This window comes from Trematomus bernacchii, unplaced genomic scaffold (assembly GCF_902827165.1).
Source record: "Trematomus bernacchii unplaced genomic scaffold, fTreBer1.1, whole genome shotgun sequence".
Classification (NCBI taxonomy): domain Eukaryota; kingdom Metazoa; phylum Chordata; class Actinopteri; order Perciformes; family Nototheniidae; genus Trematomus; species Trematomus bernacchii.
Genome location: NW_022987692.1, coordinates 112,573 through 133,300, shown reverse-complemented (window position 1 = coordinate 133,300; position 20,728 = coordinate 112,573). Strand labels below are relative to the sequence as shown.

The window sequence follows — 20,728 nt, the reverse complement described above, 5'->3', positions numbered from 1 at the left end:
CTTTCGATCCCGTTTGAATTGTGCCATGAATACATATGATGTTTGTCAATCTTAAAAAAATCATTTCCATGTCAAAAAAGTCACAGTTTGTCGTAAAACTGTTGAAATATAAGACTGAAAAATACGCAACTAGAAAGACTACAAATCCCAGAGTCGCGTAAGTGATGTCACAATTGTTTTCCTCCACTAAGATCAGCGCCATATAGATATAATCTATCTATATGGCGCTGGCTAAGATAAGATAACTTTAACAAGATGCCTGTGTGCTTAGTACCAGGTTGTTATCATACCAGCAATGGGTCTTGCTCGTTCTTTCGCTTCCCGTCTGATGAAAGGACCAGGAGTGTCTGGATCAAGCTAGCACGTTAGTTAGCATTACAGCCTTGTCATTTTTATTAGCCTTACATTAAGTAACCCAAAATGTTAAACAGTAAGAGTAGTAGTCATATTTCGTGAACCCTTTGAATAGTACTGTCACCAGTGTGATCATTCTATAATACACCATTTAAGCCCGGGGGAGAAATGCTAACGCTAACGCTAGCATCGGCGATCTTCTCTACTTCATGCTATCTGCACAAATGGTTGACATTAAACATTAAAACGACCAGGCAGTTCAGAGAGAATCAAAGGAAGGCAGGCAGCTTTGCATGACATTCTTCAGGACGTGTTTCATTGTGGTGATAGTGAGGGTAGTCAATCGTTTTGTTGACAAGACAGTAGTGACGGCCATCTTTGTGACGTGTGTTGCTCTGTGAGACCAGAGATGTAGTTCATTGACGTTTCACACAAACAAATGTGTTACTTCACATTTTTTTTAACTTGCAAAATTATCTTTTAAATTGACAAACATCATATGTGTAATTCGTGGCACAATTCAAACGGGATCGAAAGATAATCTTTGTCTCTCCATTGACTTCAATACATAGTTTTTCCGAAATAAGGTCCCATGGAGGTCCACCGGAAGGGGAGGGACTTCGCCACTCTATCCGGAAATGAAATATTTTCAGAATAAAACAGTTTTAAGCTTACTGTATGTTTAAACTAAATTACGTCATTAAACATTGATTTTAATTTCTTACAGTTTCTAAGGAAAAGGTTCCCAGATTTCTTCAAACATATTTAGTCTGTTCCTCAAATATTTTTAGACAGTTTTTATGAGAACTTCCGGGTTTTTCAGAATAAAACAGCTTTTAAACTGACGGTATGTTTTAGACTAAATTATGCTATAAAACATTGATTTTAATTTCTAACAATCCCTCCTTTCACACCTTTTAAGGTGTGAACACAATATTGAAATCAATGAGTTCTTCATAAGACAGCTTTTAAACTGACGGTATGTTTTAGACTAAATTATGCTATAAAACATTGATTTTAATTTCTAACACTTACTGAAACTCTCTCTACAGGGTTCCTACAGGTTTCGCCTACTCAAATGTAAGACTTTTTAAGACCACTTTGAATTTAAGACCTATTTCACGGCAAGAAAGTATGAAGGAAAATTGCTATGAAAGAAGAAATACGTCCCATAATTACTTACAAAGTAAATGTAAAGGCATAACAGTACAGTGTGTTAGCGTGTTAGACAAAAAGTGTATGTGTGTGTGTGTCTGTGTGTGCTTGTGTGTGTGTTAGGAGTGTGCAATTAATCGTATTTTAATCGCAATTACGATTTTGGCCTGCCACAATTATGAAATTATTTTGCTTTGCTAGGTTGTGACAGTGCACTACAACATATTTGATCGAATTAATTTTAGTCGAATTCATTTTTATTTATCATATTTATATATGTTTAATAGCTTGTGGAAGTGCGCTCCAAAATATTTGTTGATCTTGTTTATTGGTATTTATTATTTTGATATTATTTATTTAAATGTATCATTTATTTAATTTATTTTTGTATTGGTTTTGCAGTTGAATTATACGTTCAGGGTAATCAACAGTTAAAAAGATACTGTTCAAATTATTATTTGTTTTAAAGTTCAATAAATGGATGTTTTCAAAGTCAATGAATAATCGTATTTAATAATCTTGATATCAATTATTGACCAAAATAATCGTGATTATGATTTTTGCCATAATCGAGCAGTGTGTGTGTGTGTGTGTGTGTGTGTGTGTGTGTGTGTGTGTGTGTGTGTGTGTGTGTGTGTGTGTGTGTGTGTGTGTGTGTGTGTGTGTGTGTGTGTGTGTGTGTGTGTGAGAGAGGGTGACAAGAGCTATATTCAGAGCTCTGCTGCCTTGGCTACAATCTTTCATCGTTGCTGTTGTATGATTGGTGTTTAGCTACGGTATTTAGCGTCTACAGCACCTCTGCTTTTAGGGTTGACGTACACCCACACGTCGCCCAGAGGTCCCCCGGTGTTGTTGCGGGAGCTGCTGCACTAGCTAACGCTACATTAGCAAAACAAACGCTAATTTATTTTTGCAAAAGGTGCAGCGGGCTTCAAACACGTTCCCCTCCACTGGTTTCAACCAAGCACTAAATTCGATGTTTTCCAACCAAATACGGTTGAACTTACACTTCCCCATATTTATTTTTAAGTAGATTCTAAGATACATGAGTTTCTGACTGCCGCTAGCTGAAGCTTGCTTGCTAGGTTACTAGCTGGGTGTTCTCCAATAAGGGGCCGGGGGAAACAAAGTTAGTGATTACTGGTTCCATGTTGATTTATTTCAATACAAATTGTTGGGGGGAACTGAAAGGCTCTTACCGTACTGGTTACTTTGCAGCCCGAACATTTCCCCCAAAACACATTTAGACGCTATCGCAACACAGAAGTACCTTTCAAATCCGATCATTTTTAAGACCTTCTAAATCATATTTAAGACCTTTCTTATTTTTTTGGTCATTTAAGACCTTTTTAAGGCCTTAAATTCAGATTTTCACATTTAAGACTTTTTAAGACCCCGCGGGAACCCTGCTCTAAAACATGTCCAACTAAAGCCTCCAGACTCAGGGACAGTTTCATCCCACAGGGCCATAAGACTATTAAACACCTGAACTTTTGAAACAACATCCATAATATTAATCTGGCTGCAATTTAGAAATTATTTATCTAATATATCATATTCCAATCACTTGTATATATACTCTTATTGCACTATTTCACTATTTTTCTTTTTGTATTTCCTTGCACTATTTGTTCTGTTGATCTGTTTTATTGTGTTGCTCTGTTGGAGGAGCCTGTGATTTGAACCTTGAATCTTGAACATAGCACCATGCCTACTGAAGTAAAAAGATATGATTCTAAACTGTATTGAAGTAAACATGTATTGTTTGAACTGTTTTAAGTAATCACATATATAGAGATTATATTCTCACTTACAACTCACTGACACAGAGATCCTGTTTCACACACACACAGCTCCTTTTCACCAGAGCGCACACACATGTTCTTTTCAAAGTTCTTTCTGGGTATCATTATGTCCTTTCTGGGCTCATTATATCTGTATACAATGTTTAATTGTCTGAGAGTAACAGTTTATGTGAAAGATGCCATGGGAAAATAAGGGAGTGAATACCAGTGCAGAGATAAGATTGACTTTGATCTTGTGGAAACTTAGAATCTCACGTTCTGGTCAGAAATCTGATTCGCTGTATTGAACCCGGCCAGATGTGGATCCAACCAGTAAGGACACCTGGGGGAGTGAGCAGCTCACACAGCTCCTCCCCACGGACTCTCTGATTCGCTTCGGAGTAAAATGGGAAGGAAGAGTCGACACATCTCCGCCCCAAAATATGGATATGAATACTGTTGTTTTTGTATGTAAAAATACTTCTGGTTTGCTGAAAGCTGGTCTAGAGACGGTAAACCGCATCACAAACCTGGAGTCCATACTTCTCGTTTTCTGAAAGCTGGTCTGTCTACCTGTAAACCGCATCACAAGCCTGAAGTCCGGAGTACTCTGTATAACTTGTATACGTGTTTTGTTTCCTACAAGAGTAAACTCAGATAATTGTTATAACTTTTGATTCCGGTGTTTTCAATTCCTTTCTTTATTAAATAGAGATCAGCCTCATCCAACGAACGGCGCGCAGCAGAGGGGGGGCTCTCAGCCACCCTAATAGGTGTTCTGCTCCAACACTACACACGGTAACATCACGTCCTGACCTGTAGAGAGACAGTAAAGTGGAGCCAGGATTCAGTTAACCCGCCTAACAAAGGACAAAGGTAACACATGTAAAGAGTACTTAAACAATAAATGTCTTTTATACAACATTTACATTTTTCCAGAATTTTTTTAATGTGTTATTTGTGATATCGTCTTTTCTACTGTAGAAATGTTCAGTGGCGATCCTAGAGTCGGTGGGGGCCCTAGGCAGAGATGGGGTCGTTACTCAAAAAAAGTAATATATTACTTTACTTCGTTACTCTCTACATAAAGTAACTCGTTACTCTTAACATTACTTTTGCGTTACTCAGCAACAGCCTAGCCAAAACAAAAAACGTAGGCCTACATGTGCACACATAAAACAATTACTATTGCAATAAGGAAGACATAACACAAGTTAATAACGGTGAACATTCTAGTTTTTGCTGCTTGTTCGGAGTCGACACTCACTCAACATCATCACTCTGGGTACAAGGGTCTTTAGCTACTAGCTTGGTGTTAGCATGTTGCCTCTGCAGGTGCTTGGAGAGGTTTGATGTTGTGTTTGAAGCAGTGCACCTTACCGTCACATTCCTGTCCTTTCTTCTTTCAAATTTAAAGTAATGGGCATACCTCCACCTCTCAAAAGTTAGAGCTGTTGATGTCTCTGTCTCAGTCTGCAGCACAACCCCTGTGACAGCTGCATGTGGACAAGTCGCGCAAAAGTTACGCAAATATAAACCTGCGGTGGAAATCCCTCTAGTGACTTGAAATATTTAAAATGTTAAAAGTTAGACCATCACATTTACCAATCTTATCTACCTCTGGAACTGGTTAAACTAGTTATAAATGTTTATTATCTACTGTCATGTTGGGTCACTCATTACTGGATCAGCGAGCTGCATGAGACACAGACGGGCTGTCAGGAGAGAGAGAGAGGCTCCGCTTATTAAACCCGCCGTGTTATTATCCAAAGTTACTGTGCACTTCTGAATAATGTAGTAGCTACTAGTCTAGTCTGTCAAAGGGAGAATCTAGTCATTTTTTCGCGCAATGTTAGTAACTATAGTGTGATTACTGAATGTATAACAGTAACGCGTTACATTACTCCGTTACACCCAACTCTGGCCCTAGGCAAACATTCACTGGGGGGGCCTCAAACCAGCTTTTCATCACCACGCACAGCCGCCAGCAACCCCCCACCCCCCGGAGCAACAAAACTCAAAATAAGAAGCAGCATTTTACGGCACACTATGCATGGGGCCGCCTTGAGGGGTTTTCCCGACATGTTGTTGCAGTAAATTAAAGTGGACCTATCATGCTATATTTGAATAATATAGTGTAGGACCATACCTATATATAAGGCATATTTATACTTTTTTTTTTTCAAAATACCAAACAGATCATGCATTTTAGCCATGCCTCATTTTGCTCAATTTGACATTTTTTAGCTCTGGATTTGCAAGGGCAAATTCAGTGAGAACAGCACCACCTACAGGCCTGGCATATGTACTACAGCGTCTCCAGCGCTTTCGAACGGCAATGGCCGTGGCTGTCTCCTCCTGATTGGTGGAGTTGGCCCAATAGCCGTAGCGAGTCAACCTGCCATTGGGCTGGTTAGCTAAAAGCCTATGTTCACTGGCTAGCTTACGTTAGCTAAATCGCTAACGTAAGCTAGCCAGTGAATGTTAACTATTTAGCTAATTTAGCTAACATTCACTAGTTAACATTCCCTAGCTTTCTAAAAACACGAACATTTTGGAGGAACGCCTCAGTCCAGCTGTATTCGCATCTAAGAGCCAATAAGCCATGTTGCTGCAGGATCAAAACAAACTTCCTTTACGGGTTATTCAAGTATATCGTATCCTATAACCACCTGAAACACTTCCACGAGGGCGGGTTTGTGTTCAGATAAGCATACGATGTAGTTATGGCTGGTATGTATAACGTGTTGTAGTTCCATAATGAGGTAGTAACATCCATAATTTAAAACAACAATTTATTTTTTAATATTACGAAGCTGTGAGATCCCGTTATATCGTGGCTCAAATGACTTTGACTTCTGGTCCTACATTCATCAGGTTAGAATATCCTTTATTGACAAAATGGTACCATGCATACCGATCTGATCTGAGACACATTATATAAACAGCAGACAACAAAAGACCTTTCATATGTGTTATAAATGAGATATAGATGTCCTTATTTCAAGGTGTTTTGGAGGTCTTATTGCCGTTTTGCTTCTCTTGTGTTGGTTTTTCACTTATCCTTTTTGTGTCTATTGATGATCATTATATTTACAGCTTGGGCCCGTTCAGAATATGTGCTGCTACTAACACTCACTAGGCACCTAAAGTGGATTATTCTGCCCCTCTGAACAGACCCAAACTGAGTATTTCCTTCAGTGTGTTTTGATAAAAAAAAGCATTTTAAAAATGACAAAATAAATAGCACCAAAGGACAGCTTTGACTTTATTTTTTTACAGATTCTTTAATTTAATTTGCTTTGATTATTGTTTTGTCTTGTTTGTGCAGGTTTAGCCTTCTGTGCATTGCGCCTCTGGATGTTTACAGCAGCACAATGTAAAGAAGCAAACAGGTCAGTGTGTTAATGAGGTCACCTGAGAGCAGCTCGTTAACAGCTCTCATTAAGGCCGGAGCTCGTTAGTCCACAGAGTCCAAGCTGCAGCTCATTAACCACAAACATCATTTCATCATCTGCAGGATGTTTTTACCGCCCTGACCTCTGCCCTGCAGGCTTCTCACTTTATGTGAGTGACATCTCAGTACTTTTGTATGTACGTGTACTGTTTGAGAGCATGAGGGCCAATATGTAGTATGTTAAAATGCACTCTCAGTACTGGATGGTGCATCATACCGGTCAAACAGTTGAGAGGAAACGTAAAAAGTTAATTCACTGACGTATTTTGTCGTAGAACCAACCAAAAGCATTTCTAATAAGCTGTCTAACGTTGGCTTTTTTGTATTAAATAAGTGGAATTGTCGTCTTTGTCCAGCACAGTGATTGAGAGAGGGGGTTAAGCTGCCAGTCAGATTACATTAGAGGCCGTAACGAGGACACAACGGGTATTTTCCCGCGGGACACGAAGAGCTGTCTGGTGTGTTTTATTCATAATGAGTAATATTGCACAATGACCAAGAAAGACGGATGATTGAAATATAATAAAATGTCTCTGAGGATCATGTCCATCCCGAATAAGTGAAAGATTGTGTTTTTTTGGTTAATTCAATTTGTGCTCTTTCATGAATGTTAATTGGATGTCAGTCACACTGGATGTGCTCATGAAGTGAACAGATGCTAACCAGCCAACCCAGTCTCACGGCATTTCGTGTTATAGTCACAAAATTAATTTAATCTATTGATTCGTGTTCACCAACGCGATTTTTCGCATTTTTTTCGTGTCACACAGAACGATTTTAAATGCAATGTATTTCTATTGGTAGTATGTTTCGTGCCTGCACCACGTCTTTTTGTCCGGTCGGGTCTTGGAATACCAGAAGCTGTGTGGTTCATAAACACATTTTCTTACTCAATATCTTACCCTAAGCCTAACCCTATCCCTTTTATTTTAAATTGTATAATGTCGGACTTTTTTTGCCGTCCACGAGGAAAAGAAATGGCTCAGAGCCTCAGAATACTGACATCTGTATTTTTTTAAATCTTTTTTTCCTTCTAATTTGTTATTATTTGGTGCAGGCACGAAACATACTACCAATAGAAATACATTGCTTCTAAAATCGTTCTGTGTCAGAATACTGAAATCTGTATTTTTTTTATCTGTTTTTCCTTCAAATTTGTTATTATTTACATTGCTTTTAAAATCGTTCTGTGGGACACGAAAAAAATGGCAAAATCGTGTTGGTGAACACGAATCAATAGATTAATTTCGTGACTATAACACGAAATGCCGTGAGACTGTTGAACCAGCGGCCCACAGCGCTGCACATGTTCCTCCTTTAACACGTTTAGACTCAAAACCAAACATCATCCAGCAAATAGATGGATAATGAGACAATAGATGTTTTGCATCCATTCCCAGACAGTTTGAACCTTTCTATGCGGTGCGTGGTCGAGGATCTCTTTATTTTGACCTTAAAGTGGACCTATCATGCTATATTTGAATAATATAGTGTAGGACCATACCTATATAAGGCATATATATATATTTTTTAAATGTGTGTGTGGAAATCTCAGTTCAACCCATATCGACCCTAAATATAGTGTATGTTAAGAACGAGAAAGGTTTTAACATATATGTAGTTTTTTGTAAACATATGACAGAGCATCGTCCTATGAGCCGGGGCCCAATTTAACCCGTGTGTATCTGATACCTGAACATATTACTAACATAAAACAAAGTACTGAATTATATTTATATTTACTATTTTAAGATGTTTATGTCTATTTTACATTAACTTGACATTGCCTTCTCAGAACCTGCCATTCCAAACAACATGATATTTGTGATTGGCAGATGACCTTTAATGAATATATAATGAGCTCCATGGAGGAAGAAGGATGGTGATAAAAGCAGCATCACAGCTTCATGTTCACTGAGATGCTGTCTGTCTGTACATGCTTCATCATATCTACATTAATGTTGTATTAATGTTTCACCAGCTGGATTCAGGTCAGTTTCTCCTCATGTTCACTGAGATGCTGTCTGTCTGTACATGCTTCATCATATCTACATTAATGTTGTATTAATGTTTCACCAGCTGGATTCAGGTCAGTTTCTCCTCATGTTCACTGAGATGCTGTCTGTCTGTACATGCTTCATCATATCTACATTAATGTTATACTAATGTTTCACCAGCTGGATTCAGGTCTGTTTCTCCTCATGTTTCGTGTTCATTGTGATGATTGTCTGCTGGTTTATGACTCATTTCACATATATGTCATATGTATAACCACTCTTTAAATCATTGTTATATGCTCATGCTTTTGTTTCACCAGCTGGAGGTCAGTTTCTCCTCACGTTTCGTGTTCACATACAGTCCATGGTTCACTGTGTTGATGCATAATGTTATATGTATTAATATTTTTAACAGGTGGATTCAGTGTTCACCTGCTTCGTGTTCACTGTAATAATCTTTATGTCTTTTCCTGATTCATTATGAAACAAAATATGTTCTTTATATTAATGCTGTGTATATTAATGTTATATAAATTGAAGTTAATGTTGAAACAGGTGGATTCAGGTCAGTTTCTCCTCACGTTTCGTGTTCCTTGTGCTAACGTTAGTTTAATATCTCACTTATAAATGTTATTTTGAAGTCATATGTATAAATGTTTCTTACATTATTGTTATATATTCACGTTAATGTTTAAACAGGTGGATTCAGGTCTGCTCATCCTCATGTTTACTGAGATTATGTTTCTCTGTTTTCATGATTAATCATATATTAACATTCTTTAAATGAATGTTATAAATATGAATGTTGTGTGTATATATTAACATAATTGTTTAAACAGGTGGATTCAGGTCTGTTTCTCTTCATCTTTCGTGTTCCTTGTGATGATTGTTCTGCTGGTTTATGACTAATTTCACATATATTAATGTCATGTTTCTCATTTTTCGTGTTCATTGTGAAGATGCTTTTGCCTGTTTCTGATTCATGATAGATATTTATCATTGACTTATACATTAATGTTCAAGCAGATATTTTAGTATCTGATTAATTAACTGTAAATTCATATTCTATGAATACACGTTTTAAATATGAATGTTAAATAAATGTGTGTTCAAAATGTCTCCTTATTCCTACTGTATATGTCAATGTGATATAAACTAATGTTATATCCTTTATTTAAATGTTTTTATAAATAATGTTAACAGGTTGGTTAGCTCTGTTGTTGTTGTTGACCTGAGGTCACAGCGTGTTGTTTGTTGGGGTCTCCTCATGACGTCAGCAGGGTTTAACGTGACCTCGTCCCTGACGCTGGTCGGTTTCTCCTCGCTGTCTGGCCACAGCTCGCTCTTATTCTTCGTGTTTTTGTTGCTGTACCTCTTCGTGTTGTTCAGTGACTCTCTGGTGATTTATATCATCTGTTCGCAGCGAGCTCTTCACCGGCCCATGTTTGCCTTCGTGGCATCACTTCTGCTGAACTCTCTCACAGCCAGCACACTGATTTATCCTAAACTTCTGTCAGATCTGTTGCTGTCCGGCGCCGGCTTGGTGCAGGTGTCCCGGACTTTGTGTCTGTGCCAGGGTTTCTTTGTTTCCACTCTTGGTGGAGCTAGCTTCATGCTATTGTCGGCCATGGCCTTTGACCGCTACCTGTCCATCTGCCACCCGATGCACTACGCTGTGCTGGTCACTCCTGCCAAGGTGGTGCTGATGCTGCTTTTCTGCTGGATGCTGCCTGTTATTTTAGGGGTAGTCTCAATGCTGCAGGCTAGCCGCTTACCGCTCTGCAGGGTGCAGCTCAACAGGGCCTTCTGCGACATCTTCAGCATCGTGAGCCTGAGCTGCGGTGGTGCTGAAGCGCAGCTGAGTGGAATATACAATCTGCTATTCACAGCAGTTATCATATTCCTGCCTGCCACCTTCATGATCTTCTCCTACGCTAGGATCCTCTTCATCTGTCTGCGGCGCTCACGTAGCTTCAGCAGCAAAGCTCTACAAACCTGTCTTCCTCACCTGCTCGTCTTCTTTAACTATACCATCAGCGTCTACTTAGATCTGATGCTTCGCCGCCTGCAGAGCAACAGAGAATCTGACACCACCCTCATCACCTCCATTGTGATCCTGATAATACCCACTGTACTGGACCCGGTGGTGTACGGACTGAAGTTAAAGGAGGTGTTCACGCATGTGAAGAGGCTGCTGAGCTGCCGCAGAGACAGCTGCCTAAAGCCTCCAGACTCAGGGACAGTTTCATCCCACAGGCCATAAGACTATTAAACACTTGAACTTTTGAAACAACATCCATAATATTAATCTGGCTGCAACTTAGAAATTATTTATCTAATATATCATATTCCAATCACTTGTATATATACTCCTATTGCACTATTTCACTTTTTTTCTTTTTGTATTTACTTGCACTATTTTCTCAGTTTTTCTGTTTTATTGTGTTGCTCTGTGGGAGGAGCCTGTGACTTCAGATTTTCATCGTCATAAGTACACTGTAGCTATGTACGCATTACTAATAAAAGCTTTGAACCTTGAACATAGCACCATGCCTACACACGGTAACATCACGTCCTGACCTGTAGAGAGACAGTAAAGTGGAGCCAGGATTCAGTTAACCCGCTTAACAAAGGACAATGGTACCACATGTACATAAACAATAAATGTCTTTTATACAACATTTAAATGTTTCCAGAATTTTTTATATTGTGTGTTGTTTGTGATATTGTCTTTTCTACTGTAGAAATGTTCATATATCTCTCTAATTGTACCATGTTTGGGGTGTACCACATCTGTAGAGTCTTGTGGTGTAGATGCTCTGCTATGAGGAGCTACGAAAAGAACCAGAACATATGAACCCGTCGGACTGCAGAGTAAAGCTCATGAGGAAACATTATAATAAGTCTCACTGCTAGAAGACAAAGGTCCACTGTGCTGACACTTAGAAAAACAAGTCAACCTGCCATTGCAACCCAGTCTCACGGCATTTCGTGTTATAGTCACGACATTTAATCTATTGATTCGTGTTCACCAACACGATTTTCCCCTTTTTTTCGTGTCACACAACGATTTTAAAAGCAATGTATTTCTATTGGTAGTGTGTTTCGTGCCTGCGTCTTTTTGTCCGGTCGGGTCTTGGAAGACCGGAAGCTGTGTGGTTCATAAAAACATGTTCTTTATATATACAGTCTATGGTTCTTACTCAATATCAAGCCACGATTATTGTTTTTACTTTAAATCGTATAATGTCGGACTTTTTTTGCCGTCAGTGAGGAAAAGAAATGGGACTCAGAATCTCAGAATACTGAAATCTGTATTTTTTTTTATCTTTTTTTCCCTTCTAATTTGTTATTCTTTTCTAAATAACACACTGTTATTTACTCAACAATAACACACAATTATTTTTGTTTAATTCCATAATCTCTGGCTTTTTTGGCATCCGTCAGGAACTGAATTTCAAAATAAAATAACCGGAAACAGATACAGCTATGGTTTAAGCTCGGTGATTGGATTGTTTAGCCGCAATGCATGGGATATGGTGTTTATGCGATATGAAATCCGAAAAACATTTTTAAAAATAAAAAATAATACTTTATTCCGAGTAAGCTTGAGGCCTGTACTACGAAGCTGGTTCAACCTAACCTGGATATGTTTGAGTTAGCCGGTTGGCCCAATCCAAAACATACGCGCTCTCGCTAAACTGTACTACGACGCTGGTTATCAAGTGGATCGCTCAAGCCAGCCGTGTCCTATCTAGTTAGGTGCACGTTCACATGAAAGGGGTGGTATCTGGAGCATTCGACCAATCACAAACATGGACAAGCGTACTGACAGCGCAGCGTCATACTTCCTGAATGAAAAGTGAACTTTAATATTAGTCAAATATGAAGAAGTTAAACTTTAAACATCCATGACTTAAACACTTTATCCAGGATCAAAGCCACATAGCTGCACCTGCAAGGTGAATACAGCTGGTAACAGAGAAAGTGTTTGAATGCGTACATTAACAGGTTTATGATATCACTGCCCCGTCTAAGACACGATCTGACTTTAATTAGGAGAATTTGACTCGAGTGTTTCATCAACTTAATGTGTTGCTTAAAATAATACTTCTGCATCCAGTATGTGACACTGTGAGTGTTGCACGGCCAGATACGGCTCAGCTGACTCCGATAAGGAAATATATGATACATTATGATGTGATATGATATGAATGATAATGGGACACATCGACGTCTGCACTCACAGTGCCGCGGACTGTACTTAATGTTACTCTGATCCGGTTACTTATGTTGTGGCAGATATTTAAGTAAGCTTTCTTAACGCTAATATTATAATAGTTTGATTGCTCTGAAGATGGGAGGAGGGGATATTCTATTAATTTTCACGTTCACACAGTCAGTTGATTTTGGCCGGCCGTCTTTCCTGCAACGGCAGTTTTTCTGTATTTCCTCCATCCTGTAATATGAATTGATCGCTTTAAACTCCGCACACGGAGCTCTGATTGGTCAGCAGGCGGTGAGCTCTGATTGGTCAGCAGGCGGTGCTTTCACTGAGTTGATCTCTTAGCCTGCCACCTAACCTGCTCCGGAGCAGGTTTGCCGCTCAGCATAAGTTACCATGGAGATCTAGCCCGCTAAAAAGAGAACCAGCGTCGTAGGACCGGAAAGCCCGAGATTTCCCTGAAGTTAGCCGGCTAAGCGAAAATCCAGCTTCGTAGTACAGGCCTCTGCTTTTGTCTTTGAAAGTCATCACATAACGGCATTGTAATACACGGTTCGGCTGCATAACTTATTACACATCTGCCGTAGTTCTCTATTTATAGAGCCCTGATTAGAAGACCTTTGGACAAACTGGAAGAAATGCTGCCGAAACTGAACACGTGACGTGGATCATAAATATATCAGCAATTAAACAACATCTTCAATTTCTCTTCACACAATACGTCTCCTTGCAGTATCAACACTAATTCGGCTGACTTTTATATTTGATCCAATTCGTAAATAGGTTACTGTCACGATCTGTCTGTGTTGTGTTTTGTCTTGTCTAGATCTGTCTTTGGTTTTCTAGTCTGTGTGTTCCCTGCTACCTGATTTCCTGATTGTGTTCACCTTGTGCCCCTGTGTTTTCTCCTCCCTCCTCACCTGTCTCTTGTTTCTTTGATTAGTCCTGTGTGCATTTAGGTTCGTTTTTCCTGTTTGTCTTTGACTGTGTTCACTGGGAAGAGCTCTGTATTTTTCTTGTAGCCTTTAAATAACGGTATTTTCTGTGAAATCTGCATTTGGGTCCTGCCTGCTGCGCTCAACCCTGACAGAAGGATCTCACCAAAGATGGACCCAGCAGATGATCCATTTGAAGTGGAGTTATATAGTTTTACCTATTCATTGGCTTTCTGCTATGGTAGGTGGAGGGGAGCGTCCAGTGTTCAGCAGAAAGAGGCTGCTCTGGCAGAGGCACACCAGATGGCAACAGAGAAGCCATGTTTAGTGAAGTTCTTACCTGGCTGGATTATGGACTTCCTCCCGACATGTGATTCCCGGCCTGCTAGCCCCCTGCCTCCCTATTCCCAACCTGTCCAGTTCTATTGGGGGTCCTGCTGACGCCTTTTCTGCCGACACCTTGTCCTGTTCCGACGGCGGTCCCGTCGACACCAGACCTTGCCCCGTCCGGGGTCCCACTGACACCAGCCCATGTTCTGTCCAGGGTCCCGTCTGTGCCTGTCCCGACGGCTCCGTTTCCTGTCCGGCCGACACCGGTTCCTGTACCACCGGGGGTTCCGCCATCTCCAGCTCCCAGTGCTCCCGATCTCTGTGCTCCTGCTCCGGCGATCCAGCTGACCCCGGAGGGGTCCCATCGCGGCCTACGCAGTCTCCCTGCCCGTCCTCCGGAGCTGTCCCGGCACTGCCTTCATGCCTGTCCTCTGGAGCTGTCCCGTCGCCGCCTTCTTGCCCGGCCCCCCCGAGTTCCCCAGCCGCGGCCTTCGTCCTCGAGCCCGGCCCCCTGAGTTCCCCAGCCGCGGCCTTCGCCCTCGAGCCCGGCCCCCTGACCAGAGATGGGGTCGTTACTAAAAAAAAAGTAATATATTACATATTACTTTAAAAAAAAGTAATATACACTACTTCGTTACTCTCTACATAAAGTAACTCGTTACTTTACTCGTTACTTTACTCGTTACTTTACTCGTTACTTTACTCGTTACTTTACTCGCAGGGCCGGCCCGCCCCTCCCTACAGGCAGATCACGCAGACTGAACTAAAGAGAACATTTGAAACTTTAGCAGTTTCCATAAGACTGACCCAGATAGCTCTGACTATGGCTGTCCTCTGTCTCCTGCTATCTGTATTGTGCGCAGTATATCTCTGAACGATGCGATGGTGATTCCACTGTGCAAATGGGCAACATTTCCCCTACTATGAAGGATGCTACAAGCCTGTCAATCTCTGCTTTGGGTCCTCCAAATTCTAATTTGTGCTGCTTCGGAGTCGGCGGCGGCGACTCACAACATCCTCACTCTGGGTTCGGGGGTCCTTAGCTATTAGCTTCACCTTAGCATGTGTTCTTTGCAGGTGTTTGTTGAGGTTTGACGTGGTGTTTACAGCAGTGGATAACAGCTTCTGGCCTGGACACAGTTTGCACCTCACCGTTACATTCCTGTCTATTCTTCGGACGAACGTGTTACACTACTCCGTTACCGACAAAAGTAATATTATTACAGTAACGTGTTACACCCAACTCTGCCCCTGACTTTCCCAGCCGCTGCCTTCTCCCTCGAGTCCGGTCCCCTAATTTACCCCGACGAGGCCTTCACCCCTGTCTTCGGCCCTCTGAGTTTCCCCGCCGCGGACTTCCCTGCTCTGTTGCTATTCCCCCGGGCCGTCCGCACGAGTCCCCCTTCTTGGCCTCTACCTTGCCCCCGGGCCGTCTGCCCGAGTCCCCCTTCTCGGCCTATGCTTTGCCCCGGGCCGTCTGCCCGAGTCCCCCTTCTCGGCCTCTGCTTTGCCCCGGGCCGTCTGCCCGAGTCCCCCTTCTCGGCCTCTGCTTTGCCCCGGGCCGTCTGCCCGAGTCCCCCTTCTCGGCCTCTGCTTTGCCCCAGGCCGTCCGCCCGAGTCCCCCTTCTCGGCCTCTGCTTTGCCCCGGGCCGTCCCCCTCCACCCACCCTGCTGGATGTTTTGGACTTTTTGTGTTTAGGGACGTCTGGGATCCGTCCCTTGAGGTGGGGGGGTAATGTCACGATCTGTCTGTGTTGTCTTGTCTAGATCTGTCTTTGGTTTCCTGTCTGTGTGTTCCCTCCTACCTGATTTCCTGATTGTGTTCACCTTGTTTCTTCGATTAGTCCTGTGTGCATTTAGGTTCGTTTTTCCTGTTTGTCTTTGACTGTGTTCACTGGGAAGAGCTCTGTATTTTTCTTGTAGCCTTTAAATAAAGGTATTTTCTGTGAAATCTGCATTTGGGTCCTGCCTGCTGCGCTCAACCCTGACAGATACATTTACACCATAACGGTGCACAGCTGATATAAAGGGACTTGTAGTTTTTGAAGATATTACTGATTTTTTTTTAATATAAGATCTCTACAATAAAACAGTTTAGTGCAGGATGTACAAAGGTATTAATAGGAGGATGTGCAAAACAGAAAAACTAATGAACCTTTATGCAAACATTAAATAATACTTTAGGTTAAGGTCTTTTCAATAAGAAAAAAGCTTTGGGGGTATCTACAGATAAATATTAAGCCTGACAAAGTACTGACAAACCAGCTCGAGTGCGCTAGAATTTGAAAATACACAGCCGGAAAAAATCTGCCACTTCCTCACAGAGCCCCTCCTCCAACACACACGAACGCGCACATGACCAATGAGGGCACGAGATAAGTTTGTGCACAGATGGAAGGCTGACAGGCAGGTAGGCCATCCAGTTATTTTAGCCGGGCCGGCTCAGATGATTGGTCGTGCTTTTTACAGTACTACAGCTTCCACAGATTATATTGGCCGTGTCTCAATTCAGGGGTTTCATCCTTCGAAGGGTGCATTCGTAGACCACATACGTCACTTCCGCCGAAAGAAGGCTGTCCCAATTTTAAAAAAAGACGAGACTCCTCCGAATGCGGCCCACAAATGCGGCCCACTTTTCCCCAATTTGAAGGATACATCTGATGTACACTCCGCGGCCTACCATATCCCAGGGTGCAATGCGCGCTTGTGACGAGTTACGTTTTTCAGAGAATGGCGTCAACCGTCGCAGGAGCGAGTGATTTCGTCTTTAAATATGAGTAACAGTGTTTCATCCCACTTAAATACTTATTGACACAAAAATGATAGCCAAAGGGGTAGCTTTTCATCTGCTTACAATTGCTTTTGTTTTAGGGAACAAAGAACAGACGGAGCGTTTTATTAAGCTGAGGGGGGGAAATGATACCCTCTTCACGGGGGCCAAAAACTCGGCCAGCGTTGGATGGAGGTAAGGCACAATATACCAATTGTATCATTCTTACTCTTATCAATTATCCCTCATTTTATAAAAAGCCCTCCCAAGTCAACAACAATTAAATGCAGCAATACCCAATGTTCTTCTTTGTATTTTTCTGTAGTGATGTCTCAGCCTTTTGAGCATTAAGTAAATGTTTTACTAATTATTTGTGTGTGTCTTGCAGTGTCAGTTTTTCCAAATGTAGTCTTTTTGAGTTATTGTTATTGATAATAGTTCATTTCTTCTTCTATTATTTCTGTGAGTAGGAAGATTTTGGAAGAAATGGGCCTGCAGGGGAAGGTGACCCCCCTGCAAGGGAAGAACAAGTGGGAAAACCTTAAGAAGAAGTATTGTGTGTGTGTGTGTGTGTGTGTGTGTGTGTGTGTGTGTGTGTGTGTGTGTGTGTGTGTGTGTGTGTGTGTGTGTGTGTGTGTGTGTGGGTGTGTGTGTGTGTGTGTGTGTGTGTGTGTGTGTGTGTGTGTGTGTGTGTGTGTGTGTGTGTGTGTGGTGTGTGTGTGTGTGTGTGTGTGTGTGTGTGTGTGTGTGTGTGTGTGTGTGTGTGTGTGTGTGTGTGTGTGTGTGTGTGTGTGTGTGTGTGAGACATTAATATACACATTTGCCGCCATGAGTGTAGCTGCTGCTGTTATTTTACTGCCATGATTGTTTTACTCTGCCTTAGGATTGCAAGTACCCAGGGTCAGGAGAGGGAGTCAGTGGGAAACCCACCGCTGCATCTTGGCCGTGGTTTGTCCAAATGGATGAGGTATTAGGACAGAGGCCCTCCATCACACCTCCTTTCCTAATTTCCTCCATCCCAGAGGACACACCACAGCCAAGTGCAGCAGTGGGTGACCAGGAAGTGGAGGAGCAGGAGGTGGATGCAGATAGCCAGCCAGGGCCATCACAGGGGAGAAAGAAGAAAGGGAGAGATGAACTAGTGCATCTCATAAAAGAGGATATGAGGTACCAGAGAGAGGCAGAGCAGAGGAGAGCCCAAGAGAATAGGGAGAGGATGGACCGACTGTTTTCCATCCTGGAGAAAATTGTGGACAAATAAATGTTTATCACAACAATAAATAATGTCATCAACTGAAAAAGATGATTTCTATTTTTTATTAATGACATATATATAACATAACAGCATAAAACACACAACAGCATAAAACACTACAATACAAACACAACAGTTTAACTATATATTCCGGCTGAGCAGGGAGTCCCAGGTGGTGCTGCTGGACCTGGATGGGCTGCCACTTAGGACCCTGGTGTCCTCTGGTGGTGGGCCATCCTCTTGGGAGGTCTCCAGAGCTACTTATCTCCACTGTCCACCGAATTGTCCATGGCGTGGGTTTGCAGGGCGGACGCAATGGACGGCTGCCATGTCACTAAGAAGTTTTCAGAAACAGAATAAGAAAAGATGAATAAAGACACATTTGCCAAATGATTTTCACCATAACAAATGTCTCTGCTCTACAATTGTTTTACATACCTTATACCTCCTCCAGGGCAGACACCTCTGCACAGAGTTGGTCCCGCCAAGGGGCACCACTGACTGCCTCCAACACATCCTCCCCCTCATCCTCCGCCACGTCCTCAACAATATCTGCATCGGGGTCCATGATGTCACCGGCTCCGATGCAGATATTGTGCATTACAGCACATGCTGTAATGACCTGAAATAGCAAAAGTGGCAATATGTTATAACCCCGGAAAATAAGTCATGTTAGGTCATTCAACTGTTTTTCTGTATTATACAAAATCCTGTTGAGTGAATACTTACTTGAGGAACGAAGGTGTGGTGCACGTCCAGCGCTTTCAGGAAGATGCTACGAAAGCGGGTCTTCATCATCCCGAAGGCACGCTCGATCATAGAGCGTGCCCGGGAGTGATGGCTGTTAAAGCGCTGGGGTCCCACACCTTGCAGCGGCTGTCTGTTCGGAGTGATGAGGGGGAGTGGATGTTGGAGGCAGGGGTACCCCCCGTCGGCGAGGATGTACTGCCCTGGAGGAGGGTAGAGTGCCCGTCGGTACAGTGGACTGTGGCGGAGCACTCTACAGTTGTGGACCGACCCAGGCCAGCCCACGTACGTGTCAATGAAGCGGCCCCAATGGTCACAAACTGCCTGCAGAATAATTGAGGGAAACAGCTTCCTATTTCTATAGCAGTGACCATCAGGGCCGCTTGGTGGCACGATGCGGACATGGCAGCCGTCGATGGCTCCAGCAGCTTTGCGGAAGGCTCTGTGTCTGGCCAGCCCTGCGAACCCACGCGACACAGCCTCCAGGTCTTCTGCTGTCCTGGCGAATGGCCACCACCTCCCCAGTGACCCTGTTGACAATCCGGTGAACAGTGGATCGAGGCATCCCAAACGCTCTGGAGACCACCCTGTAGGATGTCCCACATGCCAGCCAGAAGAGGAACACCAGGGTCTCGATGGTGGCACCCCATCCGGGTCTCCGTTCCTGACCCAGGAGGTCCAGCAGCGCGTTCAGGGACTCCCTGCTCAGCCGAAAATCTGGCCGTGTGTCCTGGTCATTAAAGAACCTGGTCATTAAAGAACCTGTCCAGGACGCGTCTATCTATTTTTCCAACCCAGTTTAGATTTAACCACGCCCACTTCCGCATTACGCAAGCATCGACGTAGCTCTACGTGATAGCGTCATAGACTTCATCTTCGGCAGTTATAGCTGTCGCGGTAAAGCAGAATATTGAATAGTTGGTTTGACTGAAAGTAAACGATCCTATAATCAAAGCCATATCGAAGAGTCCTGAGATTGTATTACTGGTGTTTTATCATCTATAAATAGCCTGTGTGTATCCTCAAATTTCGTTTTCAGGACAAACAAAAGACGTTTTAAAGATCTTATCAGCTGGTGTAAGTGCAGAATATTGACTATAACCTTAACTATTACTGTGTACTTCATTTATCTGACAGCATTATTTAATGATACTATTTTATATATATATATACACTTTTATTAATTCATTTATATACACACATACTGTTTTTATATATATACACACATTTATAAACATATATATATATATATATAAACACACACTTATATGTACTCACACGTGTATTTATTCATTTATACACAGATTTATTCATTCATTTATACACACACTCACATATACACTTTATATTAATTCATTTGTACACACACATACATATATATATATGTGTGTATAAATAAACACACACAAACAAAACAACACAATATAATAAACACAGTTGCAATAATCATTTGTACACACACACATAAATATATATATATATAAACAAAACAACACAATATAATAAAAACAGTTGCAATAATAATAACATAATATGATATGATCAATTCTACCCTTTTGTTTTTGCTCCCATATTTCAATTAAAAGATATTTGTCAAAATCAATATTGGTGGGGGCTCTTTTGCAAAGATTATCAATAACACCACCTGACAGTTGTTGCAGATTATACAGCATTACTTGTTACTTACACACATGTGCGATGGTCCCAAAAAAGCCAAAA

General features: G+C 41.8%; 1 protein-coding gene across 1 annotated transcript; it reads left to right on the top strand.

The window, feature by feature from the left end:
* Positions 1–10,014: 10,014 nt before the first annotated feature.
* LOC117489187 (olfactory receptor 6N2-like) lies at positions 10,015–11,663 on the top strand. The gene is made up of 2 exons (XM_034138357.1): positions 10,015–10,989; positions 11,562–11,663. The coding sequence occupies exons 1-2, from the start codon at positions 10,015–10,017 to the stop codon at positions 11,661–11,663; spliced, it is 1,077 nt and encodes a 358-aa protein (XP_033994248.1).
* The last annotated feature ends 9,065 nt before the right edge of the window (positions 11,664–20,728 follow it).